The sequence below is a fragment of the Chironomus tepperi genome, unplaced genomic scaffold (assembly GCF_022539635.2).
Source record: "Chironomus tepperi strain 1889 unplaced genomic scaffold, CSIRO-AGI_Ctep_v1 contig_89, whole genome shotgun sequence".
In the NCBI taxonomy this organism is placed as follows: Eukaryota; Metazoa; Arthropoda; class Insecta; order Diptera; family Chironomidae; genus Chironomus; species Chironomus tepperi.
In genome coordinates, this window is record NW_027226211.1 from 904,864 (window position 1) to 929,372 (window position 24,509).

General features: G+C 33.0%; 1 protein-coding gene and 1 long non-coding RNA gene across 2 annotated transcripts; one reads left to right on the forward strand and one right to left on the reverse strand.

Moving 5' to 3' along the window:
- Nucleotides 1–293: 293 nt before the first annotated feature.
- Pka-R2 (cAMP-dependent protein kinase type II regulatory subunit) lies at nucleotides 294–24,188 on the reverse strand. The gene is made up of 7 exons (XM_070635493.1): nucleotides 23,761–24,188; nucleotides 6,341–6,714; nucleotides 4,959–5,143; nucleotides 4,694–4,794; nucleotides 3,492–3,817; nucleotides 3,199–3,381; nucleotides 294–2,210 (listed from the first exon to the last, which is right to left on the reverse strand). Exons 2-7 carry the CDS (start codon nucleotides 6,546–6,548, stop codon nucleotides 2,080–2,082), a joined length of 1,134 nt encoding a protein of 377 aa, XP_070491594.1. The 5' UTR covers nucleotides 6,549–6,714; nucleotides 23,761–24,188; the 3' UTR covers nucleotides 294–2,079.
- On the forward strand, nucleotides 20,763–21,929 carry LOC139086864 (uncharacterized). The gene is made up of 2 exons (XR_011544073.1): nucleotides 20,763–21,286; nucleotides 21,519–21,929. It is a non-coding gene; the product is annotated as an uncharacterized lncRNA (long non-coding RNA).
- Nucleotides 24,189–24,509: the final 321 nt, after the last annotated feature.

The following is a 24,509-nucleotide window of genomic DNA, read 5'->3' on the forward strand; positions in this document are numbered from 1 at the left end:
TGTTTTTTTATTATTTTTTCTTACTTTAATTGCTAAATATTATTTAATTTATTCTTTTTTTTCTCTTTTTCAACATTTTTATTATTATTTTTTATATTTATTTACTTCTTTTTTTGTTTTTAAATCCTTTCTTGAGCGTTCGTAATAATAATAAATCAGATTAAAATTCTCTCTGCTGCTTATGTTCTCTTATATATTTTTTCATTTAAAACGATGGTTATTTTTTAAAAATTAAGTTCATCATTTTCTATTAGGGCTTCTGAGGACAACTGAATTCCCAGGTTCTAGACAACCTACGTGACTAATTCAACAGACTTTTCAATAAAATGTGAGCTTTTATAAAGCTTTCAACCTCTCTCATGACTTATGTATTAAATTGACACACATTTTGTTAATTTTTCTGGTAGAAGTGCTGTCTAGATTATGATTAATGATCATTGACTTGCGTAGAGACTAACATGACATCGTGATAAAGCATTTTTCAAACACACATGTCGCATATATGCACAGGGTGACCATCGATTATGTGTCACATAATGACAAATTTCTTTTGTAGAGCTTTTATGATATTTGGCCTAAATTTTGTGGGAATTAAAGTTGGCTTGAAAATGAATACAATTTTTATTGCTTGATATGTCGGCAAGAGGAATCTGTTGCCTTATATCAGCAGTGCAACGACAAATCTGAGCATCCTATATGGCACACTTTGCGCCGCGGTTGACAACCAGCGTCATAGATTCAAAATTTATGAACTGATTTCTTTTTATATAGATGTGAATCACGTCTTTTGACAATATTCAAGCTTGAAGCTTATGAATAGATACTTAATATTGTATATTGAGGACATATGCCGAGTGGAACAGACTACGATTAATCGACTCTTTGTCTAGTTGTAAATGTCCTCAAATATTGAGGTTATAATTAGATCCAAGGTCGACATTGAATGGTGTCCGACTGTCAGACAGTGCCCGACTTACTAACAGTGCCCGACTGTTCAATATTATCTGATTGTTCATCAGTGTCTAACCTTCCAACAGCGTCCAACTGTCTAACAGTGTCCGACTATTCATCAGCGTCCAACTATCGAACAGTGTCTGACTATTCAACAGTGTCCGACTGTTCAAAAGTGTCCGACTGCTCAACAGTGTCCGACTGTCTAAAAGTTTTCGACTGTCCAACAGCGACCGACTGTTCAACAGCGACCGACTGTTCAACAGCGCCCGACTGTTCAACAGTGTCCGACTCTCTGTTGTCATTATAGCGACGTAGTGTTGCTCTAGATAAGTCGCTTAGGATATTGTTAAACTGAGTATCGAACTCATGATCACCGCATCATTTTTGCAACTATTCATATACTATAGTACCAGACTATAACTACATAAAGTCAATCCCTTCCAAAAAACAGTATATAAATATTATAAATCTCTCATATTGAGCATCTCATTGAGTTCTCATTGATCTTAGTAGATTGAATTTCACTTTACATTTTAATACCATTTATCATCCCACAACATCTTATATTTTATATACAAGTCATAGTCATATATGACAATAAGTCAAGTGTTACCACTTGTTACACAAAATGTCAATTTCAATGTCAACAACCAGAAAGCTAGGAATTCAGCATCATCAAAATTGAAATAAAAATTATTGAAACCCCTAAAAACATCTCATTAATTATTTTTAATCATCAAGAAACCTTTTGTATTTTTTAAATATATTGCGAAATATGAAAAGTTATTACTCCCATAACTAAATTATTAAATTTTTTTTTTAATGTGTCTCTATGTAAATAAATAAATACAATATATAATATAATTTCATGTGTGTTCAATGCCCAGCGAGAACACTCAATATAATTGTAATAATTCTTTTTCTTTTTTTTTGTTTAAAGACTTATGTTTCTCTTCATTTGCTTTTTATATACTTTTTTTTTTGTTTTGTTGCTGTTATTTATTAGTTTTTTTTATTAAATTTTTTTATTTATTTCTGTGTATATTTTTTTTTTGATGCTTGTGTCGCGCGTAGTTTTGTTGTAATAATAATAATATATTTTTTTCTGTTTTATTTTCAATTGGTTTATCGAATATCGGCAATGTTAGATTTGCTGCCAAATATTTTTATTAGCTGCGACTCATAGTCGTCAATGTTTCTCTTCATTAAATCCATGCATGGGCCAAGTAAGCGTTCAAATGCGTCGACATCAATAACTATGTGAATTGTTGTATTTATATGTATGAGAGGTAGACAGAAGACGAAAAAGTATAAAGTTAGTAATGTAAATAAATATGTTCAAATAATAAAAAAACAATTATAAGAGTACTCGACGGTATCGAGCGATTTTAGCGCATTTTTGTCGATCAGCGATCAGTAATTGGTTGATAAATAACTCAATAAAACCTAAAGCGCAAGATCCGGTAGGATCTCACTCATTGTTCCAATGTAAAAACCAATAAAAACTAGGATCCAGTAGATTAGAAATCAATTCCCAAGAAATAATGAAGATAATAAGATTTTGTCATAAAACGGTTTTTTAGGATTTAAATTTTCTAATGGTTGCTAAAAATTTGCGTTTATCGAAAGCAACGCTTTAAAAATTTTCTTTTGTTAATAAAATGAAAAATCAATATATAACGTTTAAAGATACGGTTTTGAACTTCCAGACCAATAGATACCAGAATAACTTGATGGCACAAAGCTAATTCTTCAAACTTGAGCTTTCTACGAGGTCTTGTTGTCGAGATTTCGACATTTATTCAGCTCGGCAGTTAGCCATCTAGTCAGCCAGTCAGTCAGTCAGCCCGCTAGCGAGCCAATTGACCCGATATCCAACCAGTAAGTCAGTTAGCTAATAAGTCAATTAGCTAGCTAGCTAGCCAGTCAACAAGCTAATCAGCCAGGCAGTCAGCTAACCAACCAGTCAGCCACTTAGCAAGCCAGCTTCTCAGTCACCCAGCTTGTCAACTAGTCACAAAGCTATTCAACCATTCAGTCAGCTAGCTAGTTAGCCAAATAAGCAGCCATCTGGCCAGCCACCCAACCAAAGTGTATTATTAAGCCCCCTTATTCTCCAAAAATGCGCTAAATAAAATTGGATAAATATATCCAATAAAAACTTAGCAATAATTATCGTAATCATCAGTTCTGACGAAAAGAAAAAGACAAGTCATAAAAATAGTAGTAGCTAAAATTACTTACATGCAACTTTTACATTATCTTGAGCATATGCTGATGCGGCACGTGGCCTGTGTGTAACTAAAGCCAATTCACCGAAATATTGTCCTTTTTCCAATTTTGAAATTTCTGTCTCGCCCGTTGCTTGATGCATTTTAATCGAGACTTGTCCTTCCTCAATGAAGTACATTCCATCGGCAACATCACCTGTTGAATCCATCATCGTCATCGTTAGCGAAAAATGGAAGTGAAAAAGGCATAAACATAACATTAATAATTAATTACTATTATGAATGTTAATTTGCGTATAATTTTACCCTGTTTAATAATTAGTTCGCCTGGACCGTAAACTTTTGGAACTAAAGCGTCAGCCAAATTCATGCGCTCATAATTTTGTAAAGTTTTAAGCATTGGCACGCTATTAATCAGCGTTTCATACATTTTCCTTTTTCTGAATGCTGATTTCAACAAAATTCGTCGGAATGTTTGGCGATCTAATGCCCAAAGTTGTCCTTCCGTTACACCTTTAATTGTTGCAGCTCTTGGCATATTATAAAGCAACGCTAATTCACCAAATGAACCACGATTCTCATATGTGTGTACGTGTTTATTATCCTCTCCAACGTATGCATTGTAGATGCCACTGATGATTTTTTTTGGAATTTGAAAAATAACAGACACAGAAAGGTATAGATAATATAATGAGAAATTCTTTTGTGTTCAGCATGAATTCAACTTCTAATTATTATTATTATCGATTTATACGAGAGGGTCGTTCACTGCTGATGACTATTAAAAGTGGAAAATTTTGATGATTTCTAGGTATTGTTGTTAAATTTTACACTTAATTAGAGTTTTTATTAGTTGCAAGAAGCTTGAGTGCTTTAATTTGACTTTATTTGCAATACAGAACCTGACATAATCCTTTAATTCAATATATATTAGCTTTAAACTACTTTTTACAAGTTTTTTTGTGAATTTTTCTGAATTTTTCTTTTTGTTTACACTTTGTACTAAAATTTTTGAACTCTAAACATTCAAAATTTCAAAAGCCGTTAAAATTCAAATTTGCAAAATACGTTAAAATTCAATTGTCAAATAGCTGCTTATCTGTCTATAATACCACTTTTAATCCATCAGATTCCCCTCTTGCTTCGTCCCTAAGTACCCTCATCAACCCTAAATTCTAGACGTCATCAGCAAACAACCCCTCTCAATCCATAAAAATTCATATCTCCATAACAAATAGTTAAAGAAAATTTTTGAACATTTTACACACATTTGTATTCAAAAGGCAATTCCGATAATTTTTTTTTGGCACACAGTGTACCGTTCGGACATAGACTCAACAGAAGAGACAAATCGATTAAAGAATGTGTAGATTTATATTCTCATACATTATGAATTATTATACACATCAGTGAACAGTATTGTATGGATTTATGAACTTATATTATGATTAGATAATCACTTCCGAATATAATAACCATAATAGATATATATATATATTAGAACTTACGACTCGATGACGTAAAAATTATCTCCATCGTCGCCTTGTCGAATAATCGTATCATCAGGTTTCACTTTCTTTTCAAACATCGCGTCAAGTATTTCATTCATCTATAACCGTGAAATGTATAATAGAGGAATTAAGTAAGTCTTATATTACAGGAATAAGTAACTATGTAAGTGTTACAAATGAAAACTAATTAAACACAACAAAAAAATTAATTAATTAATTAAATAATTAATCAAATCTCAACAAGTTCCTTCATCATATTTACCTGTTCTGGATCTAATGCTCGGAAGAGCAAAATATTTTTCACAGAATCACATAAACGTGTACGTTGCTCGTCTGTCTTTGGAAATATGACCTTGTTGTTTTCTTCATCATCATTATCCTCCTCGGGATCATACTGTTCAGCGAAAACAGACTTTCGTCGACCCGCAAAACGATTAACAACAGGCTCTGTTGATAGTAAGTAAATGATAATGTCATCATCATATCATATTGAGTAAAATTAAAGGAAAAATGCAAATTGTCTTTTTTGTTTGGGTGTGGGTTAGGGATGAGATGGAAATGGGGATGGGAGCGTTCATATATACAAACAGGTACAAACACACACACTTAAAGAAAGGAAGAATGAGTTTTGCAAGGCTTTGGCACTTCTTGAAATATTAAGTAAGATAGAAGAACGTTTCCTTATAAGATAAACTGATCCCTTATAAAGTGAACATATCCTTAGAAACTGAACATATCCTTAGAAACCAAATCTTCCTAAACGTATCTCTAAAAACTAAAGTTAATTTTGAAAATTAAACATATCCCATAAAACTAAACTTATTCTTCATAAACTGAACATATCCTCAGATACTGAGTATATCCCTTATATACTGAGCAAATGTTTAGAAACTCAAAAACTGAACATATTCTTAGAAACTAAATTTGTCTCTTAAAAATTGAACATGTCCCTAAAATCTAAACGTATTCTTTATAAACTGAGCATGTCCATGAAAACCGAACTTATCCCTTATAAACTGAACGTATTCCTAGAAACTAAACAAATCTTTTTTAAACTGAACATGTCCGTAGAAATCAAATTGATCTTTAGGTTGAATTAGACACATCTTTAAGTTTTAAACTCGTCCCTTAAAACTGAACTTATCCTTTGAAACTAAACTTTTCCTTCAAAACTAAACATATCCTTTGAAACTGAGCATATCCTTAGAAACTGAGCAATATCCTTAGAAACTGAACATTTCCTTAGAAACTGAGCACATCCTTAAAAACTGAAAATATCCTTAGAAACCTTTAAAACTGAACTTTACCTACAAACTGAACACATCCCTTACTAACTGCACATATCCTTAGAAACTCTTAAACTGAACTTATCCTCTCAAAATTTAAAATCTTTAGAAACCAAACTCATCCAAAACCAACAATTTAGAATGAACTTTAAAGGTTATTAAGATTGTAAGGACTTTCCAGAACTCATCAAGAGCTCAAGCCTTGCCATTGAGTTATGAGAAGTGTATACATGAATAAGAAGATAAAGAATACTAAGAAAATTTGCATAAAATTTTTATAACAACTTATATAAACGATGTAAAAAGCGATGCCAAAGGCCTCAAAAAAATAATAAAAAAAAATTGTATGTTAACTCACCCTCATCTTGTGAAATGATGCTCTCGTCTGGTGTTGTGGGTTTGTTAATTCCAATAATGCCGGTTTGTGCTCGATTTGTTTGAAGTTTAGTAAAGAAATCAACGGCAAAGTCAATTACATCACCGGGCTGTTCAAGCAAATAAGCAATTGAGAATTCTAGTAACACATCTCGAAGGCTATCGGGAACTTTAACTTTCTGTTTTGACATGATGCTTTTGATATAATTTTTTTTTATTTTTTATATTATTTTATCTCTTCTCGTTCTTCTTCCTTCCTTCCTTTATTTTCGCCTATAGACAATATTATTATTTTATACTTTATTGTTCCACTTGTTCTACGTCCTCTCCTTTATTAGTTTTTATTTGTGCGATATGCTGTAAAGAAAAGAATAGCATAAAAAATTTGACATCAGTATCGTCGCTTTCATTTAAAATATAAAATTAATGTGACTTTATTTTACAGACTTTTTGTCTCGAGCACTATGCAGCTATATAAAAAGGAAGGTGATTCAAATTATCTGTATGTATTGAGAGCTAGAGCGCAGTGTTGCTAATTTAGATGTCTGGGGTAATTTATGGCAGTGTTGTTCAAGTAGAGCTCGAAGTTGACTCGGATTTTGAATGGGAAATTCTCTGAGAATTGGAAGACTCTATATGAATTCAAGTTCACTTGACTCTATGTGAAAAATTCAAGTAAACTTGACACAATATACAAAATTCAAGTAAACTTGACTTAATACAAAATTCAAGTAGACTTGACTCAATGCAAAATTCATGTTAACTTGACTCAATAAAAAAAAATCAAGTGGACTTGAATCAAAATGAAAAATTCAAGTAAACTTGACTAAATATGAAAAATTCAAGTAAACTTGACTCAATATGAAAAATTCAAGTTAACTTAACTTAATAAAAAAAATCAAGTAGACTTGACTAAATATGAAAAATTCAAGTCGACTTGACTCAACATGAAAAATTCAAGTAGACTTGACTCAATATAAAAATCAAATTGACTTGATTCTACATAAAATTCCAGTTTACTTGATTCTACATAAAATTCAAGTTGACTTGACTTTATGTAAATTTAAATTGGCTTGATTCTATTCAAAATTCAAGTCCAATTGACTCCACATATAATTCAAGTTCACTTGACTCTACATAAAATTCAAGTTGACCTGATTCAATACAAAATTCAAGTTAACTTGACTCAATACAAAATTCAAGTCGACTTGATTCTATACAAAATTAAAGTCGACTTGACTGAATACAAAATTCAAGTCGACTTGACTCATTACAAAATTTGAGTAAACTTAATTCTATATAGAATTCAAGTCGACTTGACTATAAATAATTTTTAAGATGACTTGACTCAATAAAAATACAAGTCGACTTGACTCAATAAAAAGTTCAAGTCAAAATTCAAGTTCAGCAGAGAACTTGCTTAAATAAAAAGGCTGATTCTAGTCAACAATGTGCACTAACTTATTACATTGTGCAAACGTATCACAAATTTGTTCCAGTCACACATCCACATAACAACACTGCTAAATCTAGAGCATGAGAGTTCATGCAATGAAGATGTAGAATATTCATATAAATTTTATATATTCATGGAAGCATGAGAAGTAAAAAAAAAATTTATTTCGTTATCATTTAACAACATGTAACATAATTTTCCCTCTTTTTTCCAGTAAATTTATTCTCTGACGAATAATGAAGGAAAGATGTATACTTTGGGAAAGGAAGAGGAAAATAAAATAAAAAAAAAGTATCTTTTTCTCCTTTGAGGGTCAATTCCACGCACTTCTCTGCAACAGATTGAAAAAATTTTGCTTTTTCTTCGCTTTTCTCCGTGCAAAAAAAAAATAAAGGAACAAGAAAAAAGATCGACGAAGACGAGAGAGAAAAGAAAAAGAATTTTAAAAGTGTAAATATTTCTCCATACTTTATTCGCTTAGAAAACTTTTTATGACTGAAGCACCTTTTTTTCAAGCACATAACGTATGTGCGTCCTTAGCTGTGTTATGTCTGTCTATCAAGACATATGCGACAGTATGGCATATCGATTTGATTTATGAATCATTTAACTGTTCATTTCACCAGTATAAAATGGATAATATATCTTCAGTAGGTCACTTCCTATTCTTCGTTTCCTTAAATCAATTTTATTTTTTCTTTCTCATTCATTCTTTTTTGTATTGAGCTAACCGAAGCATAAAACAATGCTTTTTGGTTTATATGGGGGTTCGTTCAGTAGTTACGTGATGCATACTATGAGATGTTTTGGAAAATTTCCCTTTAGGTTGAGTTAAGTCAAGTTGACATTGAAGTTTGTTCAAGTCAAGTTGATGTTCAAGTAAGACATTGAAGTCAAGTCAAGTCGAAGTTACTTTTGATTTATAAGAGTTCGTTAATGCACACTTTGATATTTTGTTATATTTTTCTCAATCACGAAGCTTAAATTCGAGTCAGTCAAATTTTATGTCAAAGTTGAGTCAAGTCGAGTTGACGTCGAAGTCGAAACTTGTCGAAGCTACTTTTGGTTTATAGACGTTCGTGCAGGACTTATGTGATGGATATTTTGAAATTTTAAGTATATTTCCCATAACCACAAAGACGATTAAAGTATAGTTGGTGTCAAAATTGAATCAAGTCAAGTTGACGTTAAAGTCGAGTCAAGTCAGGATGATTTTTAAAGTTACTTGCAAAATTATTTGCTACATTCTTTTGGTCACGAAGCTTGATATCGAGTCAAGTCAAGTTGATGTCAATGTGAATTCAAATCAAGTTGACATTTTAGTAGAGTCAAGTCAAAGTTAAAGCCGAAGTCTGAGATTAGTCAAGTAACGTCAAAGTCTAGTAGACGTCCAAGTCAAGTCAAGTTGACGAGGAATTCAAATTAAGTCTGTTAAAATCAAAGTCAATTCAAGTGAATTCAATATGAAGCCCCTCTTATAACACATGAACCGAATAAGCCAACAACCCCCATTCACCGTAACAAGTAGAATCAAATAAATTTCACTTCTTTATTTCTAAATTAGACCTTTCAAATGGCATAAGTTAAGACCGCAAAATTGTTTACTCAATCCAAAAAGCACCAACTCGAACTGAAGCATTGCCAACTTATTCAACATGAGAAAATTTTCCCATGCATAAAATAAAAATTTTTCTTCTTTTTTTTTCGGGCAATACATAAACAGCTTTTAACCCATCGTAAATTTCACTCTTACATTTCATACTTATGTGGGACTGTCGATGCATAAATCAAAATCACAACATCAAAAAGTACTTCAAAGTAATAAAAAAAAATCTTTATTTTTGTCGATAGAATAGACCCAACATGCCTTTACATCCACAAATAGTTTCAAACTTAATTTCATTTTCATTGATTGATTACGAGCACGAATTGTGATGAAATGTGAGAAAGATGATTGTCATAGAGAATGGGAAGGAAATGTAAAAATGTATAAGTTTAAGCCACGTTTAAGTGAAAAAGTGAGATGTAATGCGGGACATGCAGCTCAATTTATAATGTAAATGAAAAACTTCCGGTAAATTTCTTCGAACAAAACAAAACAAAATAAAATTCTTTTCATTATTTTACATTTACAGACATTTATGTGCCTTTTTACAGCAACTGTATAGGGTGTCTAGTGCTGGTGATTTGATTGGAATTGCAATTGATTGTTTGAATATTGTGTTGTTTCAAATGTTGACGCTATAGAATATCCTTAGCATCCAAGCATATGCTCAATTAACACATTATGATATTTATGGGCATGCTCACTAGATACCGCAAGATGCTTATTGAGGATATGCTTGCATGTTGGTGTTTTACCATGCTCAGAGGTACCATAAGTTGCTTATAAGAGCATATGCTTGTATGTAAGGATAGCTATTCTTAACGGTCAAATATCTAACAGACTCAGAAGCATTACCAATGTCATAATTGGTTATATTGGTCATAATTGGATTTAACCAAGAACTGCAGACCTGCTGTGTTCGATCGCATTTTATAGTTCATCTAAGAATGCAGGTCTATTAAGTCAGTGAAATAAGCAGTAGTGGCGTAGAGGTTAGAGTGTCGGCCTACCGACCCTAACGATCCGAGTTCGATCCCAATAAAAATCTAGTCTGATTCAGATACTTTTTCACTGTTTATAGTCTATTTTACTCGGTTTGTGTATTCTTGACACTTAAATTGTCGCTAGTTAAGTTCATTAGAGATTTGAATAATATTTATTGTGCATAGTTGAAAGCCCCTTTTCATACAAATGTTTAGTCTACACTCGAGTAATGAGAATAGAGTATCCTGGAAGGCACACGATGTGAAAACCGAAAAATGCGACTCCAGTATATGAGTCGAAGTAGTTGAGACCACTTTAAACTGTAGGTCTAGGTGCGGTGTCTTGACGAACCCTATCTTGTTAAACTTTCACTAGCTTTGAGACGCATATGACGCATAGCACTGGATCTTTAAAATCTGAACAGCAACAATATATTTTTATTCAACTCCAGGTCAGTGTAACTCAAGCGTAATCCAGAATTCAGTGAATACCAACCCCACATCGCACTGACGTCATCCTGAAACCACATTTTCCCCCATTTTCCACATCATATGCCTTCGAGATAAAAGTATCAATCCCCTCAACACACGTTTTTCTGAGTAATCAAATGTTTAACTATGTATGCATGTAATTGAGCTACTTTAGCTAACACACAAAATGGCCTAAACAACCATAAAAAAACTCTTTTGGCCACCCTCTGATTGCAACATTGCCTACTAAAAAAAGACTTTTTTTACTTCCTCCCCACAAATACCGAAAATTGTTATGTAAATGTTGGAATGAGGATATTCAAGAAATGTCAATCTTTTCCCCATTCATTGTTTTATTTCTATATGATTCATCGATTTTTTTGCTTCTGCTCGTTGAGGGAGCTGTGCTTAATAATAATTTATCATTCAAACACGTGGTTTGGTAAAAAGGATATTTGTTTAAACCTTACCAAATAAAAACGAGAAAAAAATTGAGTAACAAGAAACAAAAAAAAACAGAAGTACGCATGAGTGTGTACAACCGTATGCTGATGATGACAATGTGCAAATAGATAGCATGAATAATGTCATAATACATCTCTTTGTTTCGTGAGAAACTCAATGAAAATGAATTATTATTATTACTATTATTTGTCAATGAGCATTAAAGTGTTGGTGTGTGAAATGCTTTTATGCATTTAGTGTTGTACTAATGAGATAGTGGCAGTTCATGTTACATATTACATATATTTATGGCTCAGCTTTTTTTACATCATTTTTCTGTTGATGAGAATTACGTGCTTAAATTGGAAAGAGGAAACATATGCCCTATGGGAAACTAACCGCACATAAAACTAAAGTTGTTTTACATTCTCAACTACCTAAATTGTTTTTTTTTATGACTGGGGTAAGGCATAGGGGTGTAGCCAGGTGCATTGGGTGGATTTGGAGATTTTGGGGTCAAACTGATGGTTTTGGGGGTCAAATTCTTAGATTAGGTATCACACTCGTAGATTAGGGATTAAATTCGTGGTTTTAGTGTCAGATCCAAAGTTTTGACGTCAAACCCGAAATTTTTGGGTCAAATCCGTAATTTGGGTGGTCAAATCTGCGAATTAGGGGTCACACTCATGGTTTGAGGGTCACGCCCGAAAGTTAGAGGTAAAACCAGAAGATTAGGGATCAAACCCGTATTATTGGGACTTGAACCCGCGATTTGGGGATCAAACACGTGATTTGAGATGTCAAACTCACGGATTAGTAGTCAAAATCATTGATTAAGCATCTCACTTGTCTTAGGATCAAACTTGTGGTTTCGGTGATTAAAATCGTTAATTAGGAGTAAGATTTGTGGTTATGAGGTTGAACTCGTGTTTTAAGGGTCAAACTCAAATTTTGGGAGTCGAACCCGTAGTTTGTGGATTGAATTCTCTATTTGGTTATCAAATCCGTGGTTTGGTGTGTCAAACTCATGGATTAGTAGCCAAAATCGTTAATTAGGGGTCAATCTCGTGGTTTGGGATTCAAACTTGTGGTTTAGGAGTCAAACTCATAGTTTGGGGGTCAATTTTGTGGTTCAAGATTCAAGCTAGTGGTTTGAGAGTTAAATTCGAGTTTAGGGGATCGAACTAGTGGCTTAGAGGTCATTTTCGTAGTTTGAAAGTTAAACTCTTGGTTTGAAGGTCAAATTTGTTTTTTTAGAGTCAAATTTGTGGTTAGAAGGACTCAAACCAGTGGTTTGGTGGTCAAACTTGTTTTCTGATGGTCAAGATTGCAGGATAGGATGTCAAATCAATAGTTTCAGGGATCAATCCACCTACATTTTTAAAAAAGATTCTTCAATTTGCCAGGCTTTTTCATGAAGAAAATCCCAAAACGCCTTCATAATTTCAAAATTCTGACTACGCCCCTGAGCAGATAAGGCAGGCAAACAAGAAAAGAAGTTGTGCAATGAATATTTTAAGAATCACATGAAAGCATTTGCTATTTATTTTATTCTTTTTTTTAAATAGGTCATAAATTCTCTACACAGTTTTATCCAAAGTGGAACTGATAAGACGAAAAAGAAACAGGAGAACTTGAAAATAAAATTCATATAAGAAGATGCTGCTCATTTTTTTATGACAAAGCATTCTTGTTTATGTAAATTTTTTTTTATTTTTATTTTCTCGAGATTCGATTATATTATTATCGATGAGCTTCACGAGAAACAAGAACACGTATTTGAATTTTTTATGGCAAAAGCATTTAGGCCAATGCAATTTTTTTTTTCGACATATTCTCTCTCCTCATTTTCATTCAATCCATATATGTACATAGCTCCATCTTGCTCATTTTCAAGACTGGATTGAATTATTTAATTCTATACTTCCACAATATAATTGCCATTAGCAAAAAAAAAAGAAATAGAATTATTTTTGGGTACGATCCATTTAAGTCTCGATTCTTAATGGGAGTGGTACATAAATGACGTCTAGACTTTGGTGTTGTATGAGCATAAGCAGAAGAATGATTGAAAAAAGGTTAAAAGCTTTGTCTTTCTTTTTCAATTGCCAGAGGAACTGATTCAGTTCGGCACACAGTTTAGACAACACTGATCTATTTGAGTCACTAGAGTGTCGCAACGTCAACCTGTTGAAGGTCAGACATATGGGTGCCTTGACGACCACATGACAACTGTTTTGGGCCAAATTCTATAGCAAAACATGGAATGCGTCACAAAATGCTCTAAGTGTTTCCCGAATAGAAGACGTCGGCTAATTGATCCAGAATGTGGTACTCTGTCGTAGCCGGCGTCACTCTGACATGATGCAAGATTCAAATCAGATTCGCCACCATGTCAAAGTCACTCCGACAAAATTTAAATCGAATCCAGCACCACGTAAGAGTCACACCGGTCTGATGCCAGATTTTGGAACGACTAATCGACTTGTGCTATTTGGGTTTTTTCCAACATATCATCAATTCTAAGTGGACATGAATAATTAAGCTATAAATTAGAGCTTTACAAAACTAGAAATTTTTCAAGAAAAAGAGGTCAAAGTTCTGTTAAGCCTACTAGACATGGATGGAACATGCGACCATGTTTCGTCGCGCAATGCATCATGGTACACGAGTCAGGTTCAGCACCAAATTCAGGCTGTCTAACTACATATTGATTTTCATACTGCTAGCCTGGAAAGCTAGTCAGACGTGAGTCTACCTAAAGTCTTCCTCTGATGAAATCCAACCTCAGGCCAGACTCCCGTCAACCTAAAACCAGATTATAAGCCTTTCACATGCCGTCTGCCTTCTCAGTAGTTCCTTTCATATTCCATTCACACCTTCCTAACTACGACATTTAATCCACTAAAAATTGATTTTTTTTAACCCAACTTCTCTGTAGTAAAGGTCACCCAGCTTATGAAACCCCATCTAAATTGTTGGACGTAATGGACTTATAATCCCCGTCTCTTGTCTGTAAAGAACTTTTTTCGCCTACAAAGTTTTACATTGTTTTCATTTTTTTTTAAATCATGAAAGAAGCCATAAAAACGGAGCGGATGAATGTAAGGTACATTAAGTTCCTTTTTTTTATACATTTGCAAAACTTTGGAACCAAATGTCTTACTATCATTGAAATGACCATGAGGAACTGAGAACAACAAAGAATTGAGATCTTGTGAACTATCAAGCTTTATAGCTACATATAATGATTATTACTACAACAATTAAATCTCTAAGCTGATTATAAAATTCAAAACCCATCCAATGAAGCATTCAATCAATGACTGAGGTTAATGAAAGCTTCTCTCAAACTACGTTCAAAAGTTCAACAAAATGATTAATCTATTCTCAGTCTGATATTGTCGGAATACATAAACACAACAACGATTTCATGTCGGTCAATTGCTCACAATTTAGAATCAGTGGTGAGCAATCTAGTGTGACGCACTAGAGTGCCACGACGCACTAGTGTACCACGACGCACTAGTGTGCCACGACGCACTAGTGTGACACGAAGCACTAGTGTGACACGACGCACTAGTGTGACACGACGCACTAGTGTGCCACGACGCACTAGTGTGACACGACGCAATAGTGTGACACGACGCACTAGCGTGCCACGACGCACTAGTGTGCCACGAAGCATTTGTGTGCCACGACGCCCTAGTGTGACATGACGCACTAATTTGCCACGACGCACCAGTATGACATGACGCACTAATGTGTCACGACGCACTAGTGTGCAGCGACACACTAGTGTGCAGCAACACACAGATTGCCAATAGATCTAATCAGTATGTCGCGTCACACAGGTTGCGCAACACAAGATTAGATACATTTTGATCTAAAATAATGAATCTCTTCTGTAGAAACAAACTTTTTAAGCCAATTTATCTTACGTAGGCATGCCCGACACGTTTGACAAATTTACAAAAAAGTTTGACCGGCTTTTAAACATTGACGTTGACTGATTCATGTAAATGTTGAGCAGGTGTAAAAAAAATGCGTCTATACCCAATTCAGCTCAACACCAAAAAAACACACCTTTATAATCTCTTTTAAATTTCTGTTTATTTGTTCTACATTTTTATACTTTCCGATTCACATTTGATGATTTTCTTCCTTCTTCAAGTTTCATGTTTTCTTTTCCGCTTGTTATTTAATGTATGCCTTGTAAAATAAGGTTTAAGTTCTTTTTATATAAATGTATGTATATGTACACAGTATATATTCAGTCAGTCATTCAGTTTATTTTTTACATTCCCTTTTTTGCTTCTACGAATACAATGATTCAATAATCGTAATAATAATATTATAAAATGCCTAACGTCTTCACATGGGGCAATTGAATGTTTGGTAGCCCTACGGTGAGGAAATGGATTGAAGTGGTTAGCTTTTGGGCAGTGTTGGGCAAATTGTGAAAAAGTCATGAATTGCATGTTGTGTGTGGTTACGGTCGTGATTTGCCACCGAGGATTTTACCCCGGATGGGTTTACCCTAGTGCGTTTCCCCGTATGAGTTTCCCCGAGTGGGTTTCGCGGAGTGGGTTTCCCCGAGGCGCTGCTCCTTGTTGTAAAATAGGAAAAAAATCTATTTTTAAAAGAAGTCAATCTTTAAAATACAAAACGGTTGGAGCTTAAAAGCTGGTTGGGGGCAATTTTTCAAAATTTACCCCGGAGCGCCTAGAGGTTCCGCTTCGCTCTGATTAATTCTTTATATTAGCTGTTTCGCTTTAAAAGCTGAAGAACTACTGTTCTAAATATAAAAATGAAGCTTTATCCCTGAGTAGGGGCATATTCAAGGCAGAATGGGGTATTTGGGGTCAAACCCTGTCAGTATTTTGGAAGAAAAATCTTCAATTTGATAGATTTTTTGGTGAAAAAATACTAAATTTTCTTAAATCTTTACGATTCTTACAAAACTCATAGTTTGCTGCATTTAGGAGCCTAACTAAAATTCTAGAATCAAACTAAAAAAACCGCCTAACTATATCATTTCATAGTTAACCCTTCCAATCACCCAACAAAAGAATATCCAATTATACAACACATAACATCCATATTCAAACTCCATACACCTTCTCATTCATCAATTTATCATTCAATGTTTTTCGTGTTTACGTAAATTCGAATTTTTTATTTCATTGAAAGTTCATCAGCTTTTGTTTAATGCAAAAAAAAAGTATGCAAAAGAGTGTAAAATAAAAAATGTTTAAGTATTATACTGTGCATATATAACTATCAAATTGTAAGTACACGTACGACGTCATATTTATAGGTATGAATGTATTATTTCGGCCTTCCATTTAAAGGTTGCAATTTTTAGTCTAAAGGCAATCACATTTCGGCTTTGAAAACTATTAATTTTTATGCAAGCTTATTCCTCCATTCGTACACATTCAGAAAGGCCTGAAAACATTACCCACATCTATTTATTTCTTTCACCTTTTTAAAGTTCTTTTAAGGAACAACAACAACAATAAAATCGATAAAAATTTTAAAATACAATTGTGTACGGCTGTGGTCAACTGAAATTTACTATTGTTGCATAAGCATTGAGCACTGAGTCATTAGAAATTCGCATTTAATAGAATGCAAAGACGTCGACAACAACATAAAGATTGAAAGGTCTACAGAGCAGAAATGAGAGCATAAAATGATACTAAATGCCTTTCAAGTAATGAAAAATTATACTGGATCAGTGTTGATGTCAAGGCAACAACAAACAGAGCAAAATACAAGCGATACTTTTGATCCGTTTGTTTATTGTCATCAAGTATCCGAAAGTATTTTTAGAATAAATTCAAATTTCCATGACTTTACTTTTATTTTATTTCATAGGAATTTCATCGGTGTTGTTTACAAATGCTAGGTGGGTTGGCTTTTGCTCGGGGATTATGTTAAATCTTCTAAAAGTTTTTTTTTTGTATTTTTTTTATTTTGCTATGAAAGTTCCTGTAGATATTGTTGGAGATTTATGTCAAATGGTGATTTAAGTGCGTATGAGATTCGGAGTGAAATTTGGATACAATATTTTAGAAAAAACATCTGGAAGTAATCAGAAAATGATGTCCAGCAGAGTGGAGCTTACTACTAAGATACGCACAATGAGCTGTACAATGCGTCAAATCCCATTCTTCATTGAAAAAATGAGCCAAAATCATCAATCAAGATGACATTAGGACCACTTCTCGTCTAGCCGTTAATACAGCGACGCTGAGGTACCCTAGCGAACACGTTGTGCATATGCTTTCCCGAAATTATCCCCAGGTTAAGAAATCCGGAACCAAGACGGGACTCTTTCGTGTCGGTTCCAATCCCGACATCGAGAAAATATTGTGCTGTTCGACATGAACATTGATACTTTACAGAATACTAAGAACTCAAGGTTTCTTAATGTATTTCTGGAATCAAAACACGAGCAGCATCTTTAATTGTACACCATGCTTGGCTGGGTATCACAATTTCACTTTTTTAACGGTAAGACACAAAGTTTGCTGACGGCATTGTGACAGCGCATTTTGACTATTTTTGCGACGATAAATGCGATTAACCGCATTGTGCCATTCGGACATGAGCAAAATTTCATTTTTGAAGGTAAAATGAGCCAAAATCAGCCATGGCGTAACCACCAGGGTATCCTTATGTTTAGTTATCAAAGCGACCACGTAGAGATATCCTCTGGATTACATTGTGCTCTTCTTTATATTCAACTAGAGTTTTCTCCAGATTCAATATATTTTAACACTCTAGCATTGAGAAATTGATCCAGCAACAATTCCTGAACATAATTTATTCTAAAAGCGTAGGTTCGAATCCCACTTGTCATTCCAAAAACCACTCAACCACCTCCCAAAGCTCTCACCCTCCAGCTCTAATCCACACTCTATTTCCTTCCTTATCATTCATGACTATATCTCCATCCTTAACATTCATGACTCTAATCATTTCAAGCATTCACAACTCTAATTCCATCCCAAGCATTCATGACAAATTTTCAAGTCATCCTAACAAGTAGGCAGAGATATCGAGAGAAAATCTAGGCACTGAACAAAAAAAAATATTGCCTTGATAAAGCAAAACATCAATAGATATCCAGACAACTGCGCAGCAAGAACTCGAATGTTATCGAATGAAATTGTTAAGCAATTGCAGTATTTGTTTATGTGAACTGATAAATAAATGAAAAGTAAAAAAAAAACTAACTAGCCACCTGAAGGAGATAAAAAGTCTAGACTTTAGACTTAACTTCATATAGTCGTGCATGTTAATTTCATGTTTACCAAGTAAAAAACTAATGTATTAGATATCTCTCCATATCGCATACCATTGAGAAAGTAAACAAGATAAAGTTGATAACAACTCTGTGATTTGTAAGTATATGTATAGGTGTATATGAGCATTAAGTATTTAAATTAGGAAAAAGATAACGACGTTGCGAACAAGTCTTAAATGCTTACATATTCAAATTAATAAGACTGAATATGCCAATTAAATTTTAATATTATTTAAAATGATGAAAGAAGTAAAAGAAGAAGTCTTGATTTGTGTACACAAGTTTCGCACCTTTAAAGCGCTTAATAGACATTGTGTATATATATCTTTTGTTAATAAAAAAACCTTACGTGCCCACTTGAAAATATACGATAAGTAGTTGTATTTAATAGAAAATGAACAAAAACCAATAAAGAGCTGTAACGCAACGAGCAATGAATATATATTTATATTTTTTTTCAACTTTAATTTCTTTCTTCCTCCTTTTGCTCTCTCAATTTTAATTTTCATTTGACATGAGAACAGTTGTATCGCATCCATAAAATAATGTGTTTTTTGTTATTCGAATAAAAAATAAAATGAAATTGTGAACGTGAAAGATGATTTTTTAAGAGATAACATATGCAGAGTGGCAAAATGGATGGGATTTGTTAGTAAATGGTGTCTGTCATTGAGGTTGGGTTGGGGTTTATCTATGATTAGCATAAAATAGAGGGAATGTTCAATTTAATGATTGAAAAACTCAAAATTATGAGTTGAAGACACTAAGATTAATAATCAACTGTTCCAAACCCTTTAGACCTTTCGTTTATAGTGGAATCCGAAACACTTGCAAGCTCTATGCATTGCAAGGGCCAGGGTACTTTATAAGACCTGATGTAACCTACCATGTACCCTGTTACAATTCTTGAGGGCAAGATTTCTCAAAGAAAATCATCCAAACACTAGCATATTCTTGTGGACTTAGCAGTGAAGACACATTATGTGCTAAAGTTCAAAGCTCGAAGTCTACACGGATAATACATGGAGTCGAGTCGACTTGAGTCATCCATTCCATACTGCTCCATCGACTGTATGGAAGAGTTGTCTCAAATCTACTTGAACTCATATAAAATCCGAGTCGACTTCGAGGAACTCAATAAAGGAACTTAATAAAGGAACTCAATACTGAAGCCAACACTCGAACCTAGGTTCGTTATTACAACGGTAAAATGGAAAAAGAGGTTTGAAAATTAGACATGACTTGGGATTGAACTCAGGTTCTTTGGATCGTAACGCCAACGCTCTACCATTTAGGCCATTGATGCCATTTCACCACCAATAGAATTTTAGCTTTTTGTGGTTAAGTTTTAACAATTTATGAAATTTTTTGTAACTTTTGGGTATTTTTTGCAAATTTTATGATTATTATGATAAGTTGCACGCTCTTGTATAGGACCTTTCACTAAGAACTTCGTAAAGAAGGTGTTCCCCCTCATGATCTGATACTTTTGTTATGATGGTCTATATTTTGAATTCTAGGGTTCGAGATAACTCGGTTGTGGAATGGTTTAGTACTTCGGTACCTAACGCGGCTAACAGAGTCTCCATTTGTAGACTAAAGACAATACCTAGATAATTAGCTTTTGAATTTTTTTTTGACAAACCCCACTGACAAATGACCCCTCCAAAAGAAGATCCACGACAAATCTTTTTTATTTTATTTAATTTCGCTCATTTCTCTTTGCAAAAAAAAAAGAAAGTATCTTAAAAAAAATATTTTTATAGCCCAGGGTCCGATATAATAATAATATACACATAAAAAATTATGAATGAATGAATGCTACCTAATGATTTGGCGAAAAAATACTTCATGTAGCTACGATAAAGAAAATATTCAAAAAAATTATGTTGGTTGAAAAAAAAAGCATGTAAAGGTTAATCTCCGTTTTAATCCCTCAATAATGAGCATATACACATGAGTATATCCAGCGTAAACGAATAGAAAAACTGACCGTTAATTTTGTACGGTTTTGCAATAATTTTGTTTTTAGCACCAAAATTTTGAATAAAAATTTAACGGTAAAAACACAAAATTTTTATGTAATATCAATTATATTTACTGAATTAACCATGTATATAGTATAATTTCTGCAAATTATCAACTAATTAACAGTAAAATTTAAAATTTATGTTTTAAATTCAAGAAAAAGTTATATTTTTGTAATAATTTTTAACGGTTTTCTAAATTTCAAACATAAGTGCTAAAACGAATTCTTCAATGCTAAAACGAATTCTTGATCCGTTTACGCTGGGAGTATATGAGTTCGTCTACATTTTATACACTTTAACCTCATTCCATCATACATCACTTGTTTCAATTCCTTTTGATATAATCAACGTGATGAAACAAGAACTTCAATATGTGATGTATATAAGGCAAGCAAGGTATATCGCTTAAAGATATTACTTTACTTCCAATTCTCTCGCTCACAAAAAAAAAATATGAAAAAAAGGGAGGAAAAATTTTTATATTTTTTTTCATCTATTCGCAATGAGCCGATTATCAGCAAAGTCGTGAACATGTGAAGGTGTATGATATTTATATATATAATATTTATAAATTTATGAGTCTGAATCGGAGAGTTTAATTGAAAAGAGAAAGATATAAAGGTGCGTATATGTGACATTGAGCAAACTCCCAATTATTGTCGCTCTCTTTTTTTATATTGTATTGTATTTAACCATATTATATATCAATCATGTGCATGTGAGTTCAACGTAATGGATTGTATTTAAATATCATGTATAAATAGCCACACATCCAATACATAAAAAATTATTTCTAATGCACAAAAATGATTGTGGACAAAATTAAAGTTATTATCACTCTTTTTTTTCGCAGCATCGGAATGGAACGAATTATTAATATTAATGAAGTTGATGACGTCAAGTGAAATACCAGACCCTGATGGGGGACAGAATGAGAGAATTGTTGAATTGAGTCTATTTTGTTGGATAAAATTGAAAAGCTTTTGAAGGATTTTTTGGATTGTTTTTTGAATTTTTTTAATAATTCTACAATGTATTAGAATTAAATGTATTAAAGTATGGAGAACAGCCGGGTGATGACGTCAATCCCATTGTTTCTTTTTGGATACCCTTCAGTTTATGGAATTGAAATTTTAGAGATAATTTAACTTTTAAATATTTTTTAATTCAAAAATTCAAACAATAAAAAAAGAGAAAGTCATTGTAAAGGAGTGGGCGGGATTTGGGGTCTAGTCGCTTCCCCCATTTTACCCCGCTCAATGTATGAATTTGAATTTTAGCTTTTTTTCAAATTTATTTGAAACTTATTTAAATATGTTTAATTGAAAAAAAAAGTCTATGCAAATTTAGGTAGGGTTCATTCAAGACGTTGGTAGAGGTCAAATCGGCCCTCCTCATTTTTGGAAAAAAATTTCCGTTTGCTAGGATTTTTCAAGAATAAAGACCTCTTCATTTTTGCTTTTTCAACTTAATATCGCCCCCAAATCTCTTCTGGTTACACAGTTGAAATATAGGAGTCAAGTGGGAGTAAGGTCTATGGATTTGCCTTTAAGTTTGGACAACAACATTAATTAAATTAGGATAAAAAACAGGAAATACCTGTAATTAGAAGATTGATCAAACAATATGTCAACCAGAACTCGATGTCGACTAGGATTTTGTATGGAAACATCAACTCAAGTCGACTCAACTCCATATAAAATTCGAGTCGACTTCGAGCATTGGTACCAACTAGCCGAAAAAACACAATGTAGTCACAAGGGTGCCGTTAAGTAGTCTTGTCCATGGTAAGACTTGAAAGTGCCCTGATGTCTGATTTTCACTCATTTTTAGACTCATTACAGTGAGTATACTCACAAGTACGCTTTTAAGTATAGTCAATCATGCTCAAAAAAGTGAGTATGCTTTGAGCATGCTCTTCGTCTGTTACAGATCGTGCAATTCAGTAAGCCCTAACATACGAGTACATAGGTATGTAAATAACAAAACCAACAACAGTGTCAGCAAAAATACCTGTTATTGTAACCTGAGCTCCACATAAAAACATACTACTGCATTTATTTGTCAACGTTACCGTCTCGAGAAAATGATTTTGTATATATAATTAGTAATGTCTGGTTCCTGAATGGACAAAAATACGTTGATATCTAGCTCTATCGTATTTTTGTCTCAACGTGGTTACAGCAATCAATCAAAAGATTAGTCGGGAAATCCCGATTTGATAATGATCCCTAACAAACTTAAATCATAGCTTGAAGTCGACTCAAATTGTCGAGTTGACTTTTTCATACGAAATTTGAGTCGACTGTGAGTTCTGACTCAAATAAACTAGATAAACATGCTAACGAGCGTGATTGCAGCTTAATTTGCTCTTTAGAGCGCGCTTTTTGCGGTAAGGCAACGCAACTTATGAACAGACCCCCCAAAAAAAGAAGCAATAAATTGGAACGGATGACCATAAATTTTGATCTCGCCGATGACATCATTTAAACCACGCGCGATATTTTAAATGAAAGGATGTCAGGTCTAATTAAATGGTCTATAATTAATTATTAAAGCTACACATTCTTAATCCACATTTTTATATATTTTCAGCTTCATTTACGTATGCATACGTTTCAAAAAAAAAATAAAAACCTTATTTTTCTCATTATCGCGAGTGCATGAAAAGTGTTTTAAACATAAAAAGCCGTGGTGCCTTTATTTTATAACAACACAAAAAAAAAGCAAAAAAAAATGGAAATGGATTTTTTTTAAAGCAGGTTGTTATGTTCCGGAGTGTGAGTTTTGTGTGTGATAAGAACCGAAGCCTAGTGACGACAAAACATTAAGGTCAAAAGATTAATATTCTGATGTTGAGATTTAATATAATTAAATTGTCACGTGAAAATTGGTTCCAAAATCAATATCTCATCAGAAAGCAAATTCCCCAATGAGAGACGGAATTGAAAAAAAAAAAAAAATTGGAAAATTGATATGTCCATTTTTCCTCCGCTCTACCTGTGCTCGGTTCTCATTATGAAACTTTTTTTCTTTCCTTTTTTCCTTTTTGAGGCACTTCAAAAAAAAAATTGGAAATTTTTTTTTTTACTTACTTTAAATTATTTTTTGTTATTTGATCAATTGAATAACACTTGTTATGATTGTTCTGATTGCGTAAAATTTCACTTTTAGATAAGACTATATTCAGTCAGTCTACACAAAAAAAATTTTTCACAAAAAAATTTTTCACTACACTAAAAAAAATTCTTTTTTTTTCTCTCTCTTTCTCTCTCACTTTTCGTCTTCGATTTTTCACTCAATTTTCCATCAGGATTTTTAAATTTTTAATTTTTTGTCACAATTTCGTCAATTTTTGATGTTTAATTAAATTATTTTCGCTACACAAGGACGTTAGCTATCAAACTAAATTAATTAATAAAGCGAAATTAGATTTTTTCCGATAAAAATCATTAATTTTTTTATGTTGGAAAGCATTTGATGAAAAACTTTGCTGTACGACTTTACCGATTCGTGGTCGATGACTAATTTCTGACTGATTACACAAAAACTTGTCAAATTAATTTTGCTGATTTTATTCACTTTAATTAAATGATTTTAAAATTTAAATTTCACAAACTTTTCAAAATATTTTCAAATTTCAATGCTTACTTAATTGAGAATTTTAATAATAAGCAAATTTCGTATTTTTCGACTGGATGACACCTGAGCAATTCAGCAACTAATACTATGATGGAATTTAACTTTTTATTAGATATTCAGCATAAATTTATTTTATGACTTAATTTCTGACTAGAACATTTGACTAAAATAGCTTGAATAAGCAAATTTTTGAATTATTTCA

What these genes read in the sequence shown, in the direction of transcription:
- Pka-R2 (XM_070635493.1), bottom strand. Translation starts at nt 6,548, where the DNA reads ATGTCAAAACAGAAAGTTAAAGTTCCCGATAGCCTTCGAGATGTGTTA. An exon ending in CATCATTTCACAAGATGAGG is followed by an intron (nt 5,144 to 6,340) that starts GTGAGTTAACAT and finishes TACTATCAACAG; the next exon opens with AGCCTGTTGTTAATCGTTTT. An exon ending in AATTTTTACGTCATCGAGTC is followed by an intron (nt 3,818 to 4,693) that starts GTAAGTTCTAAT and finishes AAAAATCATCAG; the next exon opens with TGGCATCTACAATGCATACG.